A 19,852-nucleotide genomic window follows, 5' to 3' on the forward strand; every position below is an offset into this window, starting at 1 on the left:
ATGAAGGTACTGTACATTACAATTTATTTTTTTACCATTGATGATATGATGAAAAGTAATAAATAAATAAAATTCTATAAATATATATCTACATGTATAACTACATAGTTGAAAGCGCATTTCACTGAGAATAATCATAGAATATTACCCATAGTCTGTCTTTTTATTTTTTAAATATGTCACAAGTCTTTACAGGTGTTCAGGTGCCAAGCCAAAGGTCTTACAGTATCGGTGTTCTGTAGTAAAACTTGAACCAAACTTTATGGCGGCTTATGGTTCGCTCCATATCGACGATTCTATTTTGAGCTTCGTGTCACAAAATTTTGAGCAGCCATAAAGTTTGCATGGCAATGGCAAAAGCTATAGTAGGTGATGTTGTTCTGAGCAGCTTTATGGCTAAACCTTAAACTTAAACTATACACAGCATATCTTAAATATTTATTTTAATAGCCTAAAATTTAATCGGTATTTCGAATGTGGTTAGTACCGCTATGACGTTACTAAATTAAACGACAAGCAAAATGTTTTTTTTATGTAAATTTATACTTAATATAATTATTATAGTAAATGGGGAGAAAAAAGTGATTACGATTACGAGGAATATTATTAAGAAATTTTTAAATTTAAATTAGTATTTTAATGTGATAAATACAAAATAAGCTTTTTTAATGCCACGCGGACGGAGACAGGAGCAAAAGCTAGTTTATCGTAAAACATTATCCCTAAAACAATATTATTTTATCTACGATTTTATATGAATCTAGTTAGCTACGGTTATAAAAATATTTAGATACAATGTTTTCAATTCTTTTGCAAAAGTTCTTATACCTTTTAACATTGTGAGTAACAATTTTGTCTATATTTTAATAGCAGAATGTTTTTGGAACGTTTTTGCTATATTTTTTCAATTAATTTATTGCTTTACTTTGGAACGTATGGAATATACATTCTACTATTACCTGAAATATGTACTGGAATTCTTTTATAACTTGAATTTCATGAATTGAATTTTATTTTTTTATCTCTATTAAAGGTTTTGGTACAAAATGAAAAACAGTTCTCAATAAAGTCCTCACATATTGCAGCTATTTTCTAAAATATGCAAGCTTTTATGCGAGTTTTTACCGAAATATCTGTTTAACAAAATCCTTTAAAATCATATTTAAAAAAAAAACAAGCAGCCGTGGCTTAGAATTTATTTTCTATTTATTGTTTGTTAATTTGATGTAATAAATGTCTTCTTTGTAGAATATAAAGCCCCACGTGAAGAGAGGTCGACCCGGCACGAGGTCAGAACAGTCTTCGATCAGCCCTATCGCTGTGGATAAAACGTTGAGCAGTCCAGATTTTTCGCACGCCAAAGGTCCGGGCAAACACAAGGGCACGGAGGTCGAGCGGAATGAAGTTCTCTGTATATCACCTAGCGATAATTGTCTAGGCTTTGAATGGACTATTGTAAGTCTTTGATAACTGACATGTAGCTTGAAGTAGGAATAATGAACTTGACAGTTGAACAACAGTTGAGAAAACTTTGAGGTGATGAGATGATTTGAAATTTTATTGGTTCAATGAATAGTAATGAGAACATATTAACAAATAGCATAGGTAAGAAAAATAAGTGTATATTTTAAGTCCCAATTTGAAAAATAAATAGGATTTTCTTGCTAGACGTTATTCGTTTTGAAGTGGCCTTCACTGTTCGGGGGTCGGTCGTGGCCTCAGGCGAGGAGCACAAGGCTACGCAATGAGTGCACTTTATATTAACCTTTTCAATAGTAAATCAAATGAAGAGCGCCTGACATTAATTCCGCTTAAATGCTCCCGCTGTTTACTTATTTATTCTACTTTCCGCTAATAGACTAATTATAGGCGGTAAATTTATATCAACCATCAAACTTTTTTATCTAATACTTCTAGTACTTATTCTATGCTGCAGTCTACGCGCTCCTTAATTTGTCCACTTATTTAATTATATAAATATAGAACTTAATTAGGTTTCAGAGCAAACATAGCTTGTAATAAAGGTAATGGGACTCGACTCACTTCAGCGATAAATGCTTTAGAAGTTCGCTTGAATATAAAATTTTACTGTTACATTTTAATAACAAGATCGAGAGCTTCCAGTAGTTAATTCTTTAACCACTAGTTGGGATTGCAGGGTCTTCGTAAGGATAGTAAGGTCAATGAAATACTGTGCCTAGACAAGCAGCCTGACCGTGGTGACGACACACCGACTACGAGCCACGAGGACATGATGCCCCGCACGCCCAATACGTGTGTCCGATCTCTGCTCCATCCCAAGAACCTTGAGATAGACAGACAGAAGATACACGGCAGTCCCAAAATTAAAGCGGACAAATGTTGTGAACAAACAAAAATGCCCAAGGTAAATAAAAGGATATTGTAATTAAATTTATTTTGGTAAAATTGAACATCAAACATCGAATTTTATATTTATGGCAATTATCAAATTTTATAAGTACATATCTCAGTAAATGTTTAAAATAGATTAGAAACTCGAGATCACACATATTGAGGAGCTGCTGAAAATATCATTTATCTTAATATTGAGTTCCAAAACGGTTACATGTGTATTTTTAATGGCATTTTTTGTTGATACAGAAATCTTGGTCAACTAAGTCACCACGTGAGTATTCCATTTTAACGAGCTTTGTTGGTATTTGTGTGAAAAAATTGCTTAATTATTAAGGACTGTATACTTTGTGGTTATTACAAGAATCATTTGGGACATAATGAAAACTTTTTAATAAAAAAAAATGTTACTGTATTATTCTTACTTGAAGGCAAAAAAATAGAAAAAAAATTAATGTCATTTTTAAAATAAGTGATAGTTATGATAAATAATTTAGGTAGACATCAATTCTGCAGGTTCTAGTGAAATGGATACAAATGATCCGCTGTTACGATTGTTGCAAGATGTTCATCACGATACGAGAAAAAGTGCCAAAATAATAAGAGATTCCAAGGCGAAATTGATAAATTTACAAAAGGTAATTACCAAGTTTTATCAAGAAAATTCTGTATCTAGATGAAAAAGGTGCGATGTAATTGAAAACAAATACTTAAGGAAAAACAAGAAAAAAAAAACATTACAACTAAGCAAAGTGGAAATTAACCACAAAATGAGAGTTTTTCAGAATCCGATAACAATCGCTATAGGTTTTTTATAAAGCTTCATCCATTCTAAATGTAATACAGGTTAAAGATATCTTTAAATGACTCATTTATATCATGATATGTTAGAGGTTACAATAACAATCTTAATACAATATTGTTGTTGTGTTTATTTATTATCCAGCGGTTAGTGTTTTAAGAAATTATGCGTTGATTAAGCAAATGAGTCACCTGTTACCACTTCGTGTCTATTCCTTCTCAGTGCGAACGTGAATAGCTTTTTAAATTGGTGGAAGTTGTTGTATATAATATGTATATCAAAAGATGTAACACTATAAAATTTCAAAACATTTATGAATACTAACCGGTATTTTTTATCTAGTTAGTAAAATGTTATCTTGTTTTTTATTGCAGAAAGCGGTTTTGAACGAAGCGGACATTAAGGAGCTCGGCGAGCGTAATGAACTTCTGCTCCGCGAGATGGAGCGCTTCGACCGACTCACAAAAACTATTCAGAAGCTTGTTGGTGCTGAAGTCGAGCAATTCAAAAAATTTAAAGGAGATCCTTTTAAACACAATGAACTATCGACTAATTTATACGGTGAATACTAAAGAAATTTTGCTTTTATTTATTTGAGACAGATCAACGCATGCTTATTAATATTGGAATTCAAGTATAAACAATATTAGAATTCATAACATAATTTCTATGTACGCCATCAAAATCCTCTCATTTACACTTACAATGAAATAGACGCATTTAGGAGTGAAGCGTGGAAAGTAATAGCCCTTTGATTGAAACAGATAATAGGACCTTGACGTTTTCCAGCATTCCTCAGTTGTACATTTATCAAATTGGTTTATTTTTTATTTGTACCGTGAAAATAGCTTTTAACATACTGGACAACTGTGGCGAACAAAAAATGCGTACGTACTCTATAATGTTTTCTGTCATTTCATTATGCTTATACAACCTTACCTATTTGAGACCTTGGGGTAATCGCCGTCCATACATTTGCAAATAGTATATTCAGTGTCCCTTTTCAGAGGCGCATTTTGTTATTTTATCTTACCCGAGTCGTCTATATACAGCTAGTCAATTTGCTTTTGAAAATATATTAAATGATTTGATTATTTATAAATTTTTAATTGAATTAAGTAATTATAAAGTAGTAAATTTAACATATTTGATATTCAAACTATCCCCTACCACAAAGGTCCAAACCAATAGAACATTTTCGTATTCACTATCAGTATATATCAGTAATCATCATTCATGGACACCGCAATCGAATTTAGCGACAGTTGAACTTTATTTGATTACGATTATTGTCGGAAACATTCCAGGAATTGGTGGTTGTTTTGTTCAAAACCTCTTTAAATATTATTCGCGCAAATCTGATGCGCAAGGATCATCATTAGAGTTTTGTGCAAAATTGCCGGCCGCCATAAAGTTTAAATTACACTACTCTAGCTGCTTAAAGCAAAGATCGCAGTTTCAAGTTAGGTTATTTATTTTATATGTTTGTTGCAGAGCCGATGTTTCCAGAATTTGCAATGTGCCCAGCTGCTGGTGCGTTGGGTGCAGGCAGACACACAAACATGCCGGGACTACCGCTCCCGGGGGGTGCCATCACCCGAAGCAAATCTGTACGTCGATCCTGTAACACCCGCTTCTCTTGTAATTAAACGTACCAAATAAAAAAATAGCAAAAATACATTCCTGATGATTTGTTTCTTTTTATTTTTGAAGGAGATTGACCTTACCCGGAAACTGACCGAGAGCTACGATATGCAGGAAAAGCTAGTCGCCGATAATGCCGATTTAGAAGTCAAGAGGTTTGCCGAAATTACATTTTTTAAATACTTGTTTTTTTTTTATAACTTTTATGCTTCACGTATAAATCTATGATAAGCCATTAAGTGTTTTGGGATATTGCAAGTTTTCTTTAGGATTCCCATCTTATGAAAAAATGGAAACAAGTAAATACAGTTTATTCTTTTCTGCTGTGCATTGGATTCGTTGAGGGACATTAAATCTCATCGGCGCACATTTTATTTTTTATTTTTTTATTGCAATCTTGGCATTACTTTGCTAAATTCGAAGTAATACGGCACTTATCCTCCTTTCTGTAAATATAAAATAATATAGAAAAAATTATTCCGTTTGATATGTGTCAACGTGACTTTTATTGCATAAAATCCAGTACCATGAAATAACACTTTTGATTAAAAAAATATAATTGATATGAAAAACTAAAGAATACAACATGTTTACAGCACGGTAAGTTTCTTTTTTCAGGTATATTTTGTACAAGGAGTTGATGACAAAAGATCAGAACTTGGAGACGTGTCGCGCTCAGATCAAGAGGTTGCAAGGGGAATTAAAATTGTTGAACATTGAAAATTCAATCCTTAGCGAAAAACTCGATAAGAATAACCCTGAGGTAGTGAGATCGCTATCAGATATTTTGTTTCAATTTTTCTTCAGAAAGATTTTCTATTTTCTATAAGAAAGAAGTAGTGGATAACTGCCTACACTTTATGTAAAAATCGCTTTTTGTATCAAAGTAATACCTATTTGTTTTCATAATATTGGTGATCCTTTGGGTCTAAGATGCAATTGTTGTTATTTTTTGGAAAAAAACAATTATGAAATAGTAAAATTTTCGTGTGATTAAATAAATAAAATTTGTTTAGGGCGATGCAACTGCGATAAACCAAGACGTTTCATGCCAGCAAAAAACAAACCAGGTAAATATATTTTTGTTCAAAAGTTTAGGTTTAGGTTTAGGTTAATTAGTTTTGTTGCATTTTATGTTTACGTTTAGTTTTCTATATTTAACACCAGTATTCTGATTAATCTTTTTTTAAAGATGTAAAGAAATAATTCTTGTTTCAGATTAAAGAAAATTTTGATGAGAAAAGTCCACAAGATCTCATCGAAAGACTCGATAATTACAAAAGCTCCAGTGTTAACTTTGTGAGGACACAGATGTTACATTGTTTACATATTTGTTATTCCTTAAAATTGCGTATTCGTTAGCTTACCTTTTTATTTAATTTTCAAATAACATACTAAATATTTACAATTTAATAATAGTCGCATTGTAATCAGTATCTCCTACCTCTCGTAACTAGCGAGAAATTGTAATATTTTTGTTAAAGGAAAAGCAGCTGGGCGAATTGGAATTAGAAGTTCGACACATCCGAGCGGAAATGGCTTCAAAGAAGAACGGAGAGAGCGCTTGCCGCGGCGGCAGTGCCGTCGGACCCAACACCTGCTTTCAGCAGCAGTCGGTCAGCGATACACAGTCACATATATTATTGTACTATTGTCGAATAATTTGTTGAATGTTTTTGAACAATTCGCTGATGTATCTGAGACAATAAAAATGTATTGAAGCCTACTTTGCTATATGAAATGAGTTGTAAATAAATATTTCGTATTAATTTGATAAATCTTATTACAGGGTGGTGGACCTCCGGTACCTCCAATGACAAAGGCCGTGAGTATGAATACCCACTGACAAGCTTAACAAAAGGCGCCCAATATGCTTAGAAATAAAAAAGAATGTTTTGTTAACATTAACATGGCTCGCTATACTTAGCAATAACTAAATAACTATTCGATAACAGATTATGATCTCTTTTCCCTCCCTGTGGATATCATCAGCTATTTCTAAATGAAGATTAAACAACAAATCAAATATACGATGTACAGAGAGTCTATTACACGGCCAACTAACACCAAAGGCAGAATTGTACGCCATCGCAAACACAATGGCTCCATCACACGCGTGTCTGCCTTTATGTATGGATGAAAGAGTACTTATTACATGTAATAGCAATACTTATTAATCACAAAAATAATTTAGAATGGCTTTGAAATAGCGAAAACCGAATAAATAAAGTTTTATACAAGGATATGTATCTAAGAATCATTATTCATATTCACTTCTCATTATATTCATTTCGAATGATTCATTTTCTTAAATCGTCACAAAAAGGCAATAGACTTTGTGCGAAATTGCTTTTAGCATAGCGGTGCGTTGTGATGGTGATTGTATGTGTAGAGTAGACTATCTTGGCATGTAGTCTCTGGCGGTGACACGCTCTATTCACATTAAGCCTAAAGGATTTGTGGTTTACGTATTTGAAGGTTTTCGTTCAGAGTTTGGATCTTGGAGGCTAAATTCAATTCATACAATTATGAACATACAATAGTTTATTATAATTAAGTTGATGTTGGTTTCAGTGCGGGGTTTGTCCGCCGTGTCCGGCGCCCTGCAATCCTAATGCTCCGCCGGTAATATCTTTAATTGATATTTAAGTTCTGCATTACTTAATTCTAATGTTATTAATAAATTTCACTGTTTCGTTACAGACTCCCGCTGAAAAGGAAGTACAGAAGCTGACCATTCAGTTGACGCAGATGCAAGAAAGCTTTAAGACTAAAGTTGCAGAGGTTCAGTGTCTTAGTATCTATAAAAGAAAAGTTGTAACTAAAGAAAACCGATCACACTCATTAGTTGCGGCATGGACAGAATATAATTTTGAATTGTAAACTTTTTAAATTTATTTCAGTGTGCGATGCTACGAACGGAACTCCTTAAGAAAAAAGAAGAGTTGGAGAAGGAGCGGTGCCAACATCGCGAGGTGGGGAACAAACTGCGGGAGTTGGAGATGAAGTTCGAGGGCCTGACGACGCACACTAACATGCTGCTGGGCACGCGGGAGGAGGCCTTCGAGCAGGAAGTGAGCGTCAGGATGCTGAAGCAGTGCTATCGCGAGGCTCGGGAGGAGATCGACGAGCTGAGAGTGCTCATGAAGGAGCAAAACGATCAGCTCCAAGACTACAGAGTTAAAGTTGGTACTAATTATTTCAATTAGAAAATACACAAGGTTTTAGTTCATAAACTTAATTTGATTGACATATTTTTTAGTATCTGCAAGCACAGCAACTAGTAGAGGAACAGAAGCGACAAATGGACATGATGGACATGGATAACACGAGAATAAGTGAACAAATTAACCTCGAGATACAGAAGGTTAAGGTAAGTTTTATCTACCATAATTTGGTACGAAATAATGTGTGAGTATAATTTAGTGTTTTGGCTATAGGCGACGGACACAAATATATGGTTTAATTAATTTCACTTTCCTTTTAATGACAGCTGAAATTTCAAGAGAAGCTGCAGGAGTTGGCCCCCATCCCCGACTTGTTGAAGGCGACTCAGATGAAGTTGAAGGACGCGCAGCAGTCGCAGGCCATCGCCGAGCACAACGCCGAGCAACTGGCAAGGGAATTAAATTGCGCTAGGGAAAAGGTGCTCTTCATTATTTACTTTTTATTTTCGTAATATTACGTTTGTTCCAACAAGCGATAAATAGTGACGTGTGAAATTTTTTCAGGTGCATGTACTTTTGCACAACACCATCAAACCGCCGGAGAAAGCTCCGGAGAAAGGCACCGATGAAAAACAAATAGCTCTACTGCAACAGCGAATTTCCCAACTAACGGAAACCAATATAAGTCTTAAGAGTGAAATTGAAAGACTGAAGTAAGTTCAATCCGATGTGCTTTATTGAAGCAAATAGTTACTGTAAATTTTTGCATTGTTTGAACAAGATTACCAGTAGGGGACGAGAACTCGTTGACTCAATACACGGTTGACACAGAATACTCTTCGTTGTAGGGCTAATGTAATCCGTATGGAGGAAGCCGTGCTCGCTCACGAGAAGCGGCTGCACGAGAAGATGCACGAGTGCGCACAGCTTGGCGGCGAGCTGGACCGCTACCGGGATGAGGCGGCGCGGGCGTTGCAGCGCGCCAACGAGCGCACCGAGACCGTGCGGAAGTAAGCTCATCTCAAATAACTAACAAGTGTGGTATTGAGACAAAATTTGTTTTAAGTCTCCTACATTAAGTTTACACGTTGTTTTTTCCCGAAGTATCTTTTGCTAGGTACCCAAAAATTTTCCATTTTTATTTAGACACCTTGTAAAAATGTTCAATACTTACACTAAAAGTTGCGTTAACCAAACATCGTAATGTGAAACAGGTGTATGCAGACTACTGTGGCCGAGCTAGAGAGACAGCTTGCTGCCTCCAGAGCTAATGTGAAGAACGCTGAGAAAGAACGCGAAGAGGTAAGACTAATTTAAAAGTGCCCAGCGATTTTATATCACTATATTCTGTCAAGTCGCTTAAATGTCAATGATAGTTAATGGAGGTCGTGATAAACACTTTTGTTTGTTTAGTGCATTTTAATACATTTATGAGCAACAGAAGAAAAGATTTATTATAATTCTGATGTGACCTATAAGTTTGTGTTGCACTTCGATAATGAGTATTTATACATGATTTATGTTTCAGGTGCAATGCCGCATGCAGTGCCAGATCAAGCGACTGAATGAGAACTTTGAGCAGGCGCAGCTTCGAATCCTGGGGTTGCAAGGGCAGGTGCAGGCGCTGCGGCACACCGCCTCCAGCGACGGCGAGGGCGAGGGCGACGGCGACGTCCAGGCCTGCGCCTGCAAAGAGTTCCTCGGCAGCCCTTAACTACCATCTTACGTGCATTGTCGTGTTATTGTAACACATGGTGTGTTTTGTAGCTATTATGAAATCGCATGTATTGATATTTGATATGAGGCGCAGTTGCATCGTCTGTTTAAAATTTATTGGTTACTTATATTATTATCAAATTTGTATTTTACTCAGTAAATTTATATATTTTACTTCATTATTTTATTTACGACCAACGGTCGACCGCGACTTCAACAGCGCAGAATTAAAAACTGTAGCCTATAATATGTCCACATAGTCAACTACCATCCCATCAAAATCGGTCCAGCCGATCCGGAGATTATCCGGAACAAAAGCAACCAACAAAGGACTGACATACAGACAGACAGACAGAACGACAGACAAAAATTTTAAAAATTGGTTTTTTGATATCAGAAACGCAAATACATCACGTGTACGAAATATGATTTTTTTTCTCCATATTACACACAACACACACACACACACACACACGCACACGCACTCAAATTTTATTATCTAATAATATTTATAAATACAGCAAGAGTAGTGATTCTTTCAGTTTTGATGGTTTTGAATAACATGTTTTTTCCTTCTTATAATTTATTTTATCAAAAAAGTATATAAAAACGTAACATTTTAAAAGGAAAGTTACAACTATATGATCATGTTATTATTTATCACCATGTTGTGTGTTGTGTTTGACCTGGTGCGTGTTGCCAGCAGTGGCGAAACAGGCGCGCAGAGACTCTTGCGCCAGGAAAGTCTCGCGGTGCGGTAAGCGGCCCACCCTGTGGTACGCGTCTACTGCAGCGCATAGCGCAGCCGCCGCCTCCTCGGCCCGCTCTTCGTCCATTAATCTGGCGCCTTCCTGCAAGTTACAACTTAACGTCATTCTTTAAGGACATCCAATAACGAACAACGTGCATAATTCAAATAGACGCTTTACAAACTAATAAAATCAAATCGTAATAACGCAAGTGAGGAGCGGTAGCAATATTTGACTACATTTTTCAATATGAAGATACATATATGGACAGCCTGTGTTGTGCGGTCCCGCTTGTTATTTAGCAACTCTTTATGTACATCTTCGGCGTGTGGAATATTGATTAAATTGTTTCCATATAATTCAATAACAACATCAAGTCAGATGGGAGAGGATTATAGTTCCGGTGAGCGAATGCTATTATGCCATTAGCTGCAATGCGGCTGCAAATTGACTATGTAATCCATAACATATTGTTGTAACAAAACGATCAAGACTAATTGATCAAACGAGCAAGATGTTTAAAACTTTTGCTTGTTTTCGTACCCGCATACTTATTTTTACGCATTGCACATTCGAGAAATAAGAGAAAATTAAATGGTCCTGTCAATAGTCGTATATCCTTGTATGTCTTACTATGTAATTTATAATTGAATTAAAACTGTAATATTAATTGGATCAATTCAGGCTCTAAAAAGAGAATCTAGTCTATATCTAACATTTCATCTTAACCATCCAACCATCAATCTGCAGTCTCATGTTTTTAATTTTGCTAAATAATTTAAACTCAGGAATTTAACCTTTTTATCTTTAATGGTTTACAATATAAATGCAACGTAACAAAGTTTCAACATAATGAAGTTCTATTTTTCATTACATTAAAAAGTTGGTAATCACTAAGCTCCTGCTTTATTTAAATCTAGCTTTTACCCGCGACTCCGTCCGCGCGGAATAAAAAAAAAATAGAAAACGGGGTAAAAATTATCCTATGTCCGTTTCCTGGTTCTAAGCTACCTGCCCACCAATTTTCAGTCAAATCGATTGAGCCGTTCTTGAGTTATAAATAGTGTAACTAACACGACTTTCTTTTATATATATAGATATAGATTTAAAATAATATGTAATTTTAAAATAACAGTAGTGATTAGTTTCTAGTGGAAACTGATCAAACAGGTGCAGTCCTCGTTAATTATTCAGCGTTCGAGGTGCACCAGGCCGGGTCGGGGCAGTGTACCAGTGCTGCCTGAATACTTAGCAACCACTCAAACGGAATACCTATTAAAATGGTGATTGTGCCGAGTTACTCGGTTACTTTTTAAACCATCGAAATGATATCCTTTAACAATTTAACTATTTTGTTTTTATACGTAAGTAAAAGAAGTATTTGTGTATACAGTTCTAATGTAATTGAATGTAGTGTTGTATGTTTCTTTTATCGATGTAATAAATGTATACTCCTCTTCAATTTCTTATTTTTTTTTACCTCGTATCCGGCTAGACACATTTCAACTGTTTCCATATAAACTTTTGTTAAGCCCTTTTCTATAGGAACAGAGCACTTTGGACATTTTTCCGGTGAATTATTAGGATTCGGTCTGTATTTCCAGGTACACGATATATTCGGACATCTGGAACAAATAAAAGTCGTGAAATATACGAAAGTTTTAAATTCATTGTAATGAAGCGGTGCTGATGTGATGGAACATGCTTAGAACGTATGCAGGAGTATGTTGTTAGATTTAAATTTTAGTAAGACAAGCCACTAATAGTCGGCGATGAAGTAACTTTTAACTGCCCTTGATTAAAATAATAAAGTAATTACCTGAGGATAGGATCATTAAAATTCATCTGTTTAAGAATCGGCCAATCCTCCTTGCAAGCGAGGCAGTCACATTTGAACCAGTATCTACAGGCGAGGGACTTCTGCCTTTCAGCGAGGTTACGAATCAAAACATTCGGCCCGTAATTCTCAGACACCATTTCCCCAGGTTCAAGAGGTCGGATAGCTCGCAGAATAATTTTAGAATCTTCAAAATATCTGGAATAATTAACGTATCTTTTTTTATAAACTTGTCGCAGCGTCTACTTTTAAAGTTATATATAAACTTTATTTGATTTTCGCTATTTAATACTTCGTGTTTTAAAATGATGTTTACAAAAAAATTTACGAAAAAATTACGAAATTCTTTAAGTTAATTCAATCAAGGAAAAAGGACTCGAATGATTAAAATACGATATATTGGGAATGCTTCGCTTGACTGCTTATACTCAGAGAAAAGATATTGCGCCGTTGCTTTGATTATAAGTCCTGGCTCTATACAGCATAGTATGAATGTAATAAAGATACACTTGTAGTTAGTTGGTTTTAGTCAGTGTGTGGTAGCACAGGTACTTCACAGTTGAAAACTTCTAGTATTTGAAAGATCTCGACTGAAGACCCGATAGTTTAACTTTGAGACACGTTTGCAAGACCAAAGTTTCTCGTGTGACGTGATGTTATTTAGTTCACGAATGTAATAATTTCGATAGATTCCTTCAAATATTACCCACACAAGAAATTTTTTCAGATATAAAGATATCAATAATTCTGAATTGACTAAAACCTATTTGAGAAATTAGATTTTTTTTATAGTATAAGGTGACAAACGAACAAGCGGCGAATCAAAGTCGAGATGTTATAGTTGCTTATTCTGCCACTGTTATCTTTAATTTACTCGTAAAAGTAACGGTAAATATATATTAAAATTCATTATTCAAAAAAAAAAATTGTGGCGGTTATCATGGTGAGCTGCGCGCGAAAGTAGATGCCAGTTGGCCCACTGCAGGTAGAGCTGCAGGTAGAGCATGTGCACGCTCGGTGCACATGGTCACGTCAAATTGTGGCGCAGCGTTCGAATATGAGCCTCCAAAAAGTTTGTGTGGTACTACCTTGCCACCGCCGGACTACACTCGTGGTTGAATAGAGCGCCGGTAGAGTAAATGCCGACTGCAATGTACAAAGGTTTCGAGCCGGTGAACATGTGCGCGCCTCGTAGCGTCTCGTAGATCTCATGTGCGTTGAACTGAAGCAGCTGAAGGTTCTTTATTATCAACTTGCAGATAGATAACTCATCTTAAAAATAAAGTTAACAAATACTTAATTGAGATATGACAACATTGCATTATTTTAAGATTATACGAATCTGATAAATTTAATGAGTATATTTTTTAAATGTTAACTTACTTTCTTCTTGCTGTCTGTTTTCGTTGCCTTTAAAAAAACCACTTCTTTTTAAACATTCAGTCAAGAACATCGCTATCACGATTCTTTTTAAATAATCGTCTCCGTTTCTTTGTCCCGAGTGGGTACAAAGTCTATATATTTCATCAGCTCGCTTCAATAATTCATTTTGTTTATCTTCTAAGCTATTTTCTTCCTCCTTCATCATATCTTCACCGGATAAAATGCCGAGGCCCATTCTAGAACGTGTCAATCTTTCTTTTCGATTTCTTGTTTTACATTTTCTAGGATTAATTTTTGCGCCATTTTCAGAAACTTCTTCGCAGGACAAATGTTTTGAATAAATGGCGAGACTCGTTTCGAGACCGACTTGAGTGACCATCCGTAATGCTATATGACTAAGCACCGACATTCCTGACCCTTTTAATGGAAAGAAATATGTTTTTGATTAGTGTTAAAACTACTCGACAACCGCTAGGTAGCGTGGTTTTTACATACGATGTATTGCAGGAGACGGGTGGCTTTAAACGCAATTTAGTATTTTATTTAATATTTGTAATCACACTTACCTATAAATAAACCCATAAAGGAACATTCATATGGATGATATGTGGAGACAGCGATGTCCCTGCACTGAACGCTACAGAAAGCTACTCCCGAACATTTTGGACACCACACGGGGGCTACTTCCATGCAGTCTTCCAATCTGAACAAAAGTATTATAACTTAGTACATATTCATTTTTTATCGATGAAATTCTTCGTAACATATTTACCTTCGTAAGCAATGTTGACAATGTGTACCGTAATATTTGTGGAAAAGGCACGCTGCGTAAGGTTTATCGATGAGAAGTACGTCCCCAGTTTTCACTGGCATACTGGCAACAGCGTATCGACCCTGAAACCAAGCACATTTAAAAATCTCACAATTAAAAAAACTATAACAGCTGTATATTTGCCTCGAGTGGTTTGAAAATTTGCCAGTAAAATTGTGTATTGTTAAATTGTAAAATTCTATAATTGTGTATTGTTTTATTTTCAAATTTATTTTAACCTTAATTAATGTGTACCTTCATCTCGTCTTCTGTTATTTCTATCAACTTCGAGAGCGCCGGCATGGTGTGGTTAGCGCCGCCGGATAGCACAGTACCTATATATACAACAGACCACCTATAGAATTACAGGACTTTAACATTCAATTTTACTTGACTCTTCAAGTAGTATTTCATAGAGTGTTACCTTTTCGGTTTTCGGAATTTGTCGGTGCCAGAGAATAGTCGAGAGATTCCATGTCTTGCTGCAGTTGAATTTTCGATTTTTCATCGTTTGCTAATAATCTGTTCGCTATTTCATAGGAGACTTTCGCTCTTGTTGCTTCGCCGAGGCCTTAAAAATAAAAATGGAAATTACTTACTTGGCTTTAACGTTAAATTACAATGCGACATTAACGTCACTATAGTCGATTGTTACACTTAGACGTACCTTTATAACAGTTTCCTAACCTCCAATAATATTGGCCGCGCATCCGGGCTGGTATTCGTTCTTTTAAAGCCATTTTTAAATCTTCAAGAGCTGCTTGATAGCGGTTAAATCGCATCAATATTTCGGAGCGCAACCACAGCCCTAGGGCGAGAGAGACGCCCCCGTCTACTGATTCGTCCACATCTGTAAACAGCAATGGCTGCCTGCTTTTCATTGAGTTTATTTCGTTTTGAATATGATGGTGGGTACACATGAACCCACCGTTATATTCAGACCTGGTTGTCTTAGTTATTGGGTTTACGTAGAATAGAGTTTCATAAATTCTTTCAACATAATAAAAATATCCCTGAGCGTAAAAATATATTGATAATAACATAATTAACATTACCTGTCATAGGTGATCTGAGCACGGTTTGACTCGCGAGACCCAAACTCTTCTCAAGCTCCCCATCTCTCAACGCTTCAGCCGCAGCTTTACGCTTCTCTTGGGCAATCTTAGCATCCTTGTCACGGTAGATAGGTTGAATTCGAGAGAATACTTCCTTTAAAGCGTTCATTAACTGAAAAAATAACAACAATTAGAAGGACAATGTTAAAATTTTCCCTGGCTCCGTGTGTACATAAAAAGTAAATAAAAGCAGGTATTAGTATGAATCACGAGTAACGTAAATTTTAATTTTTATCCACTGATACAAAACTTACAATCACTTTAGCTTACAACTCTACTGACAATTTTAGGTCACATAATATGCACACGACATGACATCAAGCTGTACGTACTAGCTAACCTTTTTATTCTCCATGACCGCCTCAACTTTTTTCTCATTGTTGACAGTTTCGAATGATTCCAACCAATTGTCTTCGTTAGCTAATGCAATGACTTCCTCGGCAAGATTCTTGAGGAATCCTACCTGAGTAGAATAAAGCATCATATCGCCACATTTCTCTGCGAAAACTGGGTCTATATCTTCGTAAACATAAGACATATTATCTGAAAATGAAGATATAAGCAAATAAAAATTAACTAAGCGGCTTGATTAATTCGTCTATATTTTTGGCGAAAATACATAATACATCTATATATATAAAAGAAAGTTGTGTTAGTTACACCATTTATAACTCAAGAACGGCTGAATCGATTTGACTGAAAATTGGTGGGCAGATAGCTTAGAACCAGGAAACGGACATAGGATAATTTTTACCCCGTTTTCTATTTTTTATTCCGCGCGGACTTAGTCGCGGGTAAAAGCTAGTTTTTATTATATGGAGCATTAGTCGGGTTCAGGTTTCAGGTTTCAGGTTTAAAGAATTTATTCTCAAAAAGGCAAACAGACAAACAAAATTAGTCACGGTAATAATTCGAAGGACCATATGCAAATCTGCAACGGTGAGCAAACTGTGCATATGAATGAATTCCCTTTACAGAATGATTGCAACATTGACAATGACATTGTTTATATCGGCTATACAAGATATGTTCCGCAAACATTAATTTAATATGCAACACGGTCGCTCATTATTGGGTGAAATTTTTTGCTTTCGAAAATTACATCTGCATTATTCGTTGGTTATGTTAATCTTACTAATATTATAATTGTGAAGTTTGGATGGATGGATGTTTGTTAGAAGATATCTCCAGAACGTCTGCATGAATTTTACTAAATTTTGGCGTGGATGTTTAACATAGTCTAACACATAGATTACTAAGCATTTTTTTTAATTTTACGCGGACGGAGTCGCGAGTGACATTTAGTAATCTCATAACTTTCTTGTTTTAAGATATTCCTTTGGAAACCCTAAGAGTTACTAAACCCTTTAAAACCTAAGTTCGTGGAAGCTGATTGAAATACGTGTTCAATCCATGGAATTGTTTGGTAAGCATGTGAAAATGCATGGAACTGAGCGATGTGTTTTGCCAAAAATACATGCATTGTAAGTCAATACTTACCATGTTTCCGCGTTAAAGTAGTTTTATTATTAAGATCGATAAAATAAAATGTAAAATTAAAAAAAAAATAATAAAAAAAAAATATTAGTATATTTATCTTTTTATTAAGTAAAAATCAATGTTTGTACTCGTATGATTGTTCCCAAACAATCTGACAATTGTTTATGACGTGGCAAAGAAATGCAAAGATTTGTTTCAAGTCAACCAACCCGCATTTGGCTGGCGTATGCTCCGGTATCCGCCTTAGTGGAGACGTATGTGAGTTGACGACGACTACTTTAATTGCATAGCAATGCTTTATCGCCAACATACTCTTTTTGTGGAATTTAATGTCTGAATCGACGTAAAATGTTCTTTAATGTTGTATGTAGTTAATCACAACAAGTACCAATCAATGCAATTTTATTGCACATATTTGAGTAAAGGTTAACACGCCTTAATCCACTCCCCGTCCACCCGGCCCCAACCAGCCAATTCGAATGCTCGCCGGCGCTTCGATGTCGTCGATTGAGCGGGACGCAGAGTTCGGTTTGATGGGGACTGGACGTCTCGCGGATCATGCGACGCCGTCCAACCCATGTAAGCGAGAATGACCTAACGTTTTGCTAGTAAATTGATATCTTTATCCTCCTCAATCGGCGACGTCGCGGCGGTGACAAGTGTATACCGTGGCGATCGCCAGGTGAGGCGGTGCCGTACCGGGTGGGTAAGATGACGCGTCTGCGTTAACCTTTAGGCAATTTTTTTTCGTGATACCTCTGCAAGTATAACTAGCACTATGTCTTTATTTCGTTTTATGTTTGGGTTAAATTGTGATTTAGAGCAAAGTTTATGTTTGCACACAACTGCTAAAATGACGCCTGTTTTTCTTAATGCTGGTTATACCTTACTTGTGATAATGTCAAAACATTTCTGTTAAATAGAATGATTCTTTGGATTTAAAAAGAGTTAACTACCTAGTCCATTATAAAAGAAGTGATATAAATAATACAGTGAAAAATTAAATAATATGTCTGGATAAATACCATTAATCTGTTTTGAGGCAAGTTAAAACAATGTGATGAGTCTTTAATTGGAAATCGATATTGTATGCGCGCGTAACTCCTGACATTTAGTCAACTGGAATTGCCCCATTTGCTAAATTTAGCACGACGATACTATTTATGACCACTCTTTCGATTGTTTTGATTTCGATTTAGTAGGAGTATTTCAAGGAAATCGTGGCTTCGGAATCAATTTTCTATTTTTTTCGCGAAACAGTCTTTGGTGAAACGTTTGTCAAGATTTTTGCAAAATTTAGTAATAGAAGTTCCCTTCCCTTTCCCAACATTTTTTTATAAATGAAAGTGTGGGAATGGGATGAGGTTTTGTCGGAGGAGGAGACGTATAGTAAAGAGAAATATTCTCTTTCGTTGCGTCCCCGCCTCCGTCGATTAAAGGTAGGCAACGCAGATGCAATTGCGGATGTCTTTAGGCAGCGGTTGCTTCGTATCAGGTGGTCGCTTGCTCGTTTGCCACCTTGATATAAAAAAAGAAAGCTGTGGTAAAGTAAAAACTGTATGAAATATACATTGTATTTTATTCTCAGATCCAGGGTAGAAGATCCAATATTTTATGTATTCGGAATAACTAAGAAATGTTATTTAGACACATTTTGATTTAAAAATGTTCTTTTATAAGATTTATTTTCAGTCCACATTAAGTCCACAGAGCATTGCAGTCATGTCTTAAACATATCTTACATATATGTTGGATTGACAAAGTCAAAGTACTGCACATTAAGTTTAAGATGTCTTCCCAACTGGGATTTTGTACAAGGATTATTTTTATGGCCTTTACGAGGTTAGTTTGGTTATTATTTAAATCAGTGATTATGAAAATTCTTCGCGATCCTATATTTTGAGACTTCTTCACCAACGGGCCGAACGAAGAAAAAAATCGATTCTTTGCGACCTCCGTACAAACATAAATATATTAAAAAAATTGGAATTCGGCAAAATGTTCACAGCTGATTTTCGCTAATGATTCGAAGTTAAGGAAGAGGAAACAAACATTTTAAAACAAAAAAGCTTAAAAGTGGGATGTATTTTGACACAACTTGACATGTATGCAATGATAAATAAAGTCTTAAATTAATTCATCAGATTATATTACAAGGCCAAAATTAAGAGACATGAAATAATTCGCTTAAAAGAAATTTGCTGGTACAGAAAATGAGGGGGCTATTATTACTTCATATTACGCAAGGAAAAAGTTAAAACTAATTTTGACAATCAAAATAGTTGATAAAAATATTTCCGTTGGATTTCATTAAAAACTTATCAGTAGTGGCGCTAAAGCTTTGTATTTTAGTAGTAACATTAATCACGTGTTTAAAGATTGTACTAATTCGAAAAACAATTAATAATTCGACTCACCTTAGACAAGTATTCAGCACAAATGATGAGACGAGAGGAGCACGTCTGTGCTCCACGGGAATACTCGTAATATGTTGCTAAAATTAAACGCTGCAAATACTGAAATTCTTAGTTTTATTTACACACCAAGGAAATTAATTACAGCGCCCTCTAGTTCCTATTGTTGTCATTTTAATTGATTTCGATATTTATGATCGAAAATAGTACAGAGAATGTTTTCCAGCAAGCGGTTTTAGTTAATTTTTATTTTCGTAAGAAGTTCGTGGTGTTATCAAATATTACAAACTTCTCCTTTGTTCAATATAATTATTGAAGTTTTCAATAAAGCGCCTGCACAA

The 19,852-nt window shown here is 35.4% G+C and overlaps 2 protein-coding genes across 2 annotated transcripts; one reads left to right on the forward strand and one right to left on the reverse strand.

Annotated features, from left to right (window-relative positions):
* On the forward strand, positions 1-9,789 carry LOC106715913 (early endosome antigen 1). Its single transcript, XM_014509283.2, has 22 exons — positions 1-6; positions 1,249-1,455; positions 2,159-2,386; positions 2,623-2,647; positions 2,890-3,011; positions 3,550-3,736; positions 4,670-4,785; positions 4,889-4,974; positions 5,438-5,582; positions 5,836-5,889; positions 6,038-6,118; positions 6,304-6,435; positions 6,609-6,644; positions 7,394-7,444; positions 7,523-7,603; positions 7,723-8,004; positions 8,082-8,192; positions 8,313-8,465; positions 8,551-8,699; positions 8,835-8,996; positions 9,201-9,288; positions 9,515-9,789. The coding sequence occupies exons 1-22, from the start codon at positions 1-3 to the stop codon at positions 9,698-9,700; spliced, it is 2,688 nt and encodes an 895-aa protein (XP_014364769.2). The 3' UTR covers positions 9,701-9,789.
* Positions 9,790-10,353: 564 nt separating this feature from the next.
* LOC106715904 (SET and MYND domain-containing protein DDB_G0284059) lies at positions 10,354-19,576 on the reverse strand. Its single transcript, XM_014509270.2, has 13 exons — positions 19,515-19,576; positions 15,938-16,140; positions 15,538-15,709; positions 15,150-15,332; positions 14,907-15,053; positions 14,738-14,817; positions 14,444-14,565; positions 14,238-14,374; positions 13,672-14,088; positions 13,377-13,560; positions 12,271-12,486; positions 11,932-12,076; positions 10,354-10,553 (listed from the first exon to the last, which is right to left on the reverse strand). The coding sequence occupies exons 2-13, from the start codon at positions 16,133-16,135 to the stop codon at positions 10,356-10,358; spliced, it is 2,199 nt and encodes a 732-aa protein (XP_014364756.2). The 5' UTR covers positions 16,136-16,140; positions 19,515-19,576; the 3' UTR covers positions 10,354-10,355.
* Positions 19,577-19,852: the final 276 nt, after the last annotated feature.

This window comes from Papilio machaon, chromosome Z (genome assembly GCF_912999745.1).
Source record: "Papilio machaon chromosome Z, ilPapMach1.1, whole genome shotgun sequence".
NCBI classification, from domain to species: domain Eukaryota; kingdom Metazoa; phylum Arthropoda; class Insecta; order Lepidoptera; family Papilionidae; genus Papilio; species Papilio machaon.